Source organism: Furipterus horrens, unplaced genomic scaffold (assembly GCF_987537825.1).
Source record: "Furipterus horrens unplaced genomic scaffold, mFurHor1.1.pri manual_scaffold_3, whole genome shotgun sequence".
In the NCBI taxonomy this organism is placed as follows: domain Eukaryota; kingdom Metazoa; phylum Chordata; class Mammalia; order Chiroptera; family Furipteridae; genus Furipterus; species Furipterus horrens.
The window spans coordinates 135646791-135653213 of NW_028327173.1; the positions used below are offsets into that span (position 1 = coordinate 135646791).

At 48.8% G+C, this 6423-nt stretch overlaps 1 protein-coding gene across 1 annotated transcript; it reads left to right on the forward strand.

Annotated features, from left to right (window-relative positions):
• Positions 1-1458: 1458 nt before the first annotated feature.
• Positions 1459-4348, forward strand: LOC150015990 (mast cell protease 1A-like). Its single transcript, XM_090271872.1, has 5 exons — positions 1459-1618; positions 2559-2703; positions 3152-3287; positions 3475-3729; positions 4067-4348. The coding sequence occupies exons 1-5, from the start codon at positions 1459-1461 to the stop codon at positions 4238-4240; spliced, it is 870 nt and encodes a 289-aa protein (XP_090127998.1). The 3' UTR covers positions 4241-4348.
• Positions 4349-6423: the final 2075 nt, after the last annotated feature.

Consider the following 6423-nt stretch of genomic DNA (forward strand, 5'->3'; position numbering starts at 1 on the left):
CCAAATCATTTCTTAAGAAGTCTATCTTTTTCCACTAATTTGAAATGCCACATTGTTATGAACTACATATGCTTATTATGTACTTGGGAATGTTTCTTCATTTTCTATTGTGTTTCACTGACCTCTCCCTCTATTCATGAGTCAGCACCATAGGATGTTTTTAATATCTGGTAAGACTTACTCTTTACCTTACCTTTCTTGTTTCTTGCTGTCATAATTTTCTGAGATATTCTTGCCTGCTTTTGTCCACATAAGTTTTAGAAATTATATGAAACACAAGAAGGAAAAGGTGATGTTTTCCTTGCAGTCATATTCAATGTATATGTTAGCTCAATACAAATATATCCAAAATACCGTCGTTCTCCGGACAGCAGTGTGAGAACACTATTGACTTTCTAGCATTCACTCCCACTTCACAAGAGAGAAACTGTAGGACAGCCCACCCTCATCCATTCTCAGTACACATGGTTTTGACAAAGAGACCCCAACCTCTCCAAAGGCTGTCACCTAGGCTGACAGGTTTCAGTGTTTTCAACTCCTCTGACCACCGCTACGTGGACCTAAAGCAGGGTGGCAGGTTGTGCTCTGCTATGACTGAGCCGAGTGTCTCCCTTCCCAGAGGCTCTTTTTACATGATGGCACCACTCTTTCCTTTTAAAATCCGGGTGACGACTTTTGACTGTCCCAAGAAGTGGAATAAGGTCGAATGGATACCATATGACTTTAAAGTCTAGGAAAGAAAAATGTTACTTCTGTTTGGATTGATTTCAGGGAGATGTTTACACTGCAAAACCCAACAATGATTACAAAGACCGAGCAAACCTATGCAGAGAGGGAAACTGATGCCCAGCAGACAGCCGGCACCAACTTCAGGGCGTGTGTAATTCGGCCTTTAATTGGTCCCAGTCTCCATGCTTCTAGCCTACCGGGACATCCAGGGGAGCAAAGGGGAGCTATGCAAACAAACACTGACCAAATGCATATTCATGAGCAAAATTAATGTTGTTGTTAGTGTTTTAAACTACTCACTTCTTATTAACTAGCACAAGCTCTCCTTAGCATTGCTGCCACACCGTTCTGTCCAGACCTCTAACCTTGGCCTTCAATATCTTTATCTGATCCCTGATGGTTTTCTCTCCTCCACCCAAAGCAAGAAATGCCATCCCAAGTACCCCGAAGTCTCACAAAGGGGTGCCTCAATAAATAATCACCCTCTCTAGAGAAATCCAAGGGAATCAGGGGTTCTTGCATGCATTATCATGACCATCGGGTTTCTGAGGCTCAGAGATGGACACTGGCTGATGCAGGAGCACCAACTGCCCTATTTGGAGTCTGCAGTTCCTGTTTCCACCTGGTGTAGTCAGCACTGAGTCAAGAGCCACAGTTGCCTATGTGGTTACTGATAAGATCTTACTCCAACCAGGCGGGGGGACTTGACCAAGCAGTTATGCAAGGCACATGGAGAAAGTGCCTTATGTGATCAGGGCCACAACACCAGAGAACCCCAGTCTCAGAACACCAGGCGGAGGCTCCAGTAGCTCTGACCTGGGCAACCTTCCTGAGGAGATGCAGCCACTTCTCCTGATGCTCTTCCTTCTGGCCCCCATAGCGGAGGCAGGTGAGTGACTATCCCTCCCAACAGAAGCCCACTCCCATGCCACACTGGCTCACCGTACTCAGATGCCGCACTGAGACACATCGTGGCCCTGGTGCATCCCCAAGAACTTCCTCAAATCTAGAGTCTACCTCCTCAAAGACTAGCAAACCTGATGTTGAATGAGAACTCAGCAGGAAGACAGGGCACAAGGCTGCTCTCCAAGAGAACATGTGAGTGTTCTCCTCTTCCCTTGTCATCTAGAAGGTGAGGGGTTTTTTACAAAAGCATCTCGAAGAAGGTTGGAAGACAGAAATGAGAAATACTTGCCCAAGAAATGGCATCTTAAAAAGGGGGGCTGGCTTCTGTAACCAAAGTTAAGGCCCACTAACATTCTCACTCAGTGTCTTAAAATGTACCCTCAACCTCCACTCACTCCCTTCTCCAAGATTCGTAAAGAAGCTGAGGACCCAGTGGATCCCAGCGGTGGTGGCATCCTGGTCTCCTAACACTTGTGTTTGACTGTTTCAGTCTTATATCCCCTCTGGTAAATACTCAGTGACAGTGTTCTGAATATCACAGGCCAGGCACAGCTCAGTGAGTCTGGGAACAGCAGGGAAAAAAACCCAGGGAGCACAGGGGAAGGATTTTCCAGGATCTGCAGGCACTCCGCTGCTTGTTTCAAACACAGACCCTGTCTGCCCACATACATGACCACAATCGGAATGAAGCAATCAGGACTGCTCTTCTCTTTGTCAGAGGGAGAGTCTGAGTGTTGGGTGTTACATGGCAAACCAGGAGTGTCACCCAAGGACTTCCTCAGGACACTGGTTACAGCTGACGGCTACAGAACCTCACCTCCGGGGCCCAGCTCTTACCCACCATGATCTTGTCTGTCCCACTCTCACCTTCTCCAACCTTTGGCTCCATGAGCATGGCAGGCAGGGTAGAATTTTTCTTTCAGAGAAAATCATCGGAGGACATGAGGCCAAGCCGCACTCTCGTCCATACATGGCTTTTATTCAGTTCACGATTATAGATACATATTCATGTGGGGGTTTCCTTGTGCGTGAGGACTTTGTGCTGACAGAAGCTCACTGCTGTGGAAGGTGAGGAGCGGAACCTGGGCCCCCACCCTTTTGCAGATACCTCGTAGGGCTCCCATTTCTTAGGGGCCACAGACCAAGTCAAACAGCAGAGCTCTGCAGAGAACAGGTAATTTTGGGGAGAGCAGACAGTGCACTGCAAGTGACCAGTTGAAGATAGAAGGGACTGATCAAAGGTGAGATAGAAAGGAGGCCAGGGGCACAAATGTGAGAAATTCATGGTTTTGCTTAGACACAAACATCTCCGTGCATGGCTGAGCACCGTAAATCTGCTCTAGGAACTGCTTCCTAGCCCAGCCTACCAAGCAGCGGATGATGCAGAGCTGCTCAGCCCCCATCCCCTCTAATTCCTCTCACTCCAGTCCTGGCCTGTCCCCAACTGTCCTCTTTCCTTCATGGACCTTGGGCTGCATCTACTGTGACTCCACATCTCCCTATGCTCTTTGTGCAGCACAATCGAAGTCACCTTGGGGGCCCACAACATCAATGTGAATGAGACGACCCAGCAGGTCATCCCGGTGAAAAGAGCCTTCATCCACCCAGACTATAATAGAAATAAAATCTCCAATGACATCATGTTACTGCAGGTAGGGCCCATGGCTCCAATGGTTCTTGCACACATTTAACCTAAAGTTTGGATTTTCTGACCTCCTTCATGTCCTTCTTCCTAGTAGGAACCTTTACTTGTCCCAGGGCCATGAAGAAGGAAACTCATGACTCTCCCTGGAGTCTGTGGGCCCTTGGTAGAATAGAATTCCTTTCCTCTACCTTTAGCTGCAGAGGAAGGCCCAACTCAATGACTATGTGAGACCCCTCAGCCTGCCCAAGGAGGGAGAGGAGGTGAAGCCAGGCATGGTGTGCAGTGTGGCCGGCTGGGGGCGTCTCGACGTGATCACCAGTCCTAACAAACTGCATGAGGTGGACCTGGAAATCCAAAGGGACGAGGTGTGCAGCCGTCGCTACCGAGGCTACAACAGAACCACACAGATATGTGTGGGGGACCCAAAAAAGGAGCAGTCTTCTTTTTCGGTGAGATCCCTAGCATTGTCCATGCCCAGCCCTGGGCACACCCAAGCTTAGTGGGGACCTGGAGCCGTGGGAACTAGCCAGAGCCCTGTGTCCTCAGCCTTTCCATCAATCCAGTTTCTGGTCCTGTCTCTCTCGGGCAGATGAGAATTTGTCCCACAGCCACTTATGGGCAGAGGCTTCCTGGGGAGAAAAAAGCAGGGAGGGTCCATCAGTCTGGTTGAAAGCCTGAGACCTAGTCAAATGCCAAGACCTGCCCTGACCTTGATGTCCCACAAGGCCCCCAAACAGAGACCGCCCCCCTCCAGAGCAACTCAGTCCTTTTACCCTCTGCCCACAGGGAGACTCCGGAGGCCCTTTGGTGTGTGGTAACGTGTCCCAGGGCATTGTCTCCTTTGGAAGTGCATGTGCAGAGCCACCTGTTGTCTACACCAGGATCTCCAGCTTTCTGCCCTGGATAGAAAGAACCATGAGGCGTTTCCAACTGCAGAGACCAGACGCAGGCACCCTGTAATTGATCCTTCCATTTTTTTCTGGGGCTAGAGCTCTGTTGCAATGTTGGGGTGTAGGGGAGGCTGCCAGAGACTTAATAAACTTGCATCTCTAGAGTGAAAATCACTGAGTCCTCCTTTATTCACCAAAACGTTGGTTAATTACCTACTGTGTGTCTGGCAACCATCTGTTCACATGTCTGTTCTGTTAGAGGCTTCCCCCCTCAGTGTACCATACCTTCCACCTCTAGAATTAAAAAAAATGCTGCATTGTTCCCCTGCTCTTTGTAAATTTCCCTCCCAAGTGCCAGTTCCTTCTGCCAGGCTGAACGTTCATTCTGTCAGGAAAAGGAAGACATCCCCCAGGAAAAGGGGACCCTCTTATCTCATCCCTATTGCCCTCCTACTTCAAGCCACACATGCACCCCTACTTCACACAGCCCCAGTGCCCATATGCAACTTAGAAGAACCCAAACATTGGATGGAGGATCCACTAAGAAGCTCTGACATAAAGGGCCACTTCTCAGTCTTAACTGAAATGGGTGGAAAGATTTTGGAAAAGTATAGCTTACCCCATGCAGCACTCCCCTCCTCTCCCCGGCGTCAAATCAGAGAAGCTTGAAAGCCTGAGAAGTTGCAGGAGGGCCCTTCAGTGCTCCCAGGCCCAGCTCAAGTCCCTATCACAGCGCTGTCTTGGGCCCAGAGCACAGTGCAGCCCCTGTGTCCTGGCAGCCCCTCCACGTGAAGCCCGAAATGACCTCAGGCTGCCCTTTCATGGCGATCCAGCCAGCCTCTCCCTGCCTCCCACTGCTCCGTGTGTGTGTGTGTGTGTGTGTGTGTGTTTCCATGGAAACCCAAATACTTTTTTATATGACTGGATAAAGAAAAGGAATTTTATTTTAAAACATAAAACTTAGAGAAGAGGAGGCTAAAAAGAAGTGGTTTGCTAATTGATGAGTGTGCTTCAACTATGGGAAAGTATAATTTGGCTATGAAAGTAATACATATTCATCATAGAAAAATAGTTACACCAAATATGTAAATAAGAAAATGAAAATCACCAGGAATTTTACCACCCAGAGGTCATCATCACTGATCCTTAAACATATGGACTCCACTCTTTCTCTCTGCATTCTTAAGATGCTGCTCCTTTCACAGAACTCGGATTGGACTGTTTAGAACTCATAATGCTGTCCTTTCATTACTCTTTCTTCTGCCGTCACCCTGCGGGGAGTGTTGGGATGATCTGTCTGCAATTGCTTATGACTATGCAACACAGTGATGGCAGAGACAAGGTCTCCAGACCGTGGGTACAGGAAATAAAGCTACCGTTTTGGGTACTTGTGGGTGTCCATGGCTAGGCCAGCCTTTACCTCACACCACCAAGCAGATCCCTCCCCTAGTCCTTCCCTCCTTGTACATTAAACACAAGTTCTCAGGAGCTATGTTTCAAGAGTAGGAGCCATGATTCTCATATTCCTGGACTTGGCATGTTGAATAATTACTTATGATTTCATCAGAATGAAAAGCGAGCCAGAAGCCAAGAAAAGGAAATATTCTTAAATTAGCCTCTGGGACCTCTGAGGTTCCAACCCTCTGCTGGCCGCAGCTACAGCCTTCGCTTTCTTCCCACTCATTACTTCTGCCTCAGCAGTGGGCGTGCAAATGTGGTGACAGTGCCATTGTTACCTGACCAAGCCAGGGAATTTCAACAAAGCCCCTGGTGTGATGACACCCAGCAGAACTAGAGGGGCACCGTCGAGTACGTGTGTGAGGTGAATGAGCCAAGCTTCCCTTGTTCCCCTTGGGGGCTCTGTGTCTAGAAAAGAAGAAACACCAGCAGCTCTGACCTGGGCAGAACTTGTGGGAAGATGCAGCCACTCCTGCCCTTATTGGTCTTTCTTCTGCTTCCCTCCCCCGACTCACACACTGGGACCTGTAGGTGACCACGCCCACTCCAGAGGTGGGAGCCCATCTCACAAACACCTGTATTCCTGACCCTTTCATCCAGCACAAGCAGGGACTTTTCCTCCACCTGAGCCCAGGAACTTTCTCAGTGCCGGCTCCCATCCCAGCCTCAGACGAACAAGTCCGATGCTGGATAAACACTCCACAAGGATGCCCAGGAGGAAGGGTGAGCACTAAAAGGTGTAGCAGCTGTTAGCTTCTCTCTTATCATCTAGAAAATGAGTTGTTCAGAGAAAAG

What these genes read in the sequence shown, in the direction of transcription:
- LOC150015990 (XM_090271872.1), top strand. Translation starts at nt 1,459, where the DNA reads ATGGAGAAAGTGCCTTATGTGATCAGGGCCACAACACCAGAGAACCCC. An exon ending in ATGACATCATGTTACTGCAG is followed by an intron (nt 3,288 to 3,474) that starts GTAGGGCCCATG and finishes CTCTACCTTTAG; the next exon opens with CTGCAGAGGAAGGCCCAACT. An exon ending in AGGAGCAGTCTTCTTTTTCG is followed by an intron (nt 3,730 to 4,066) that starts GTGAGATCCCTA and finishes CTCTGCCCACAG; the next exon opens with GGAGACTCCGGAGGCCCTTT.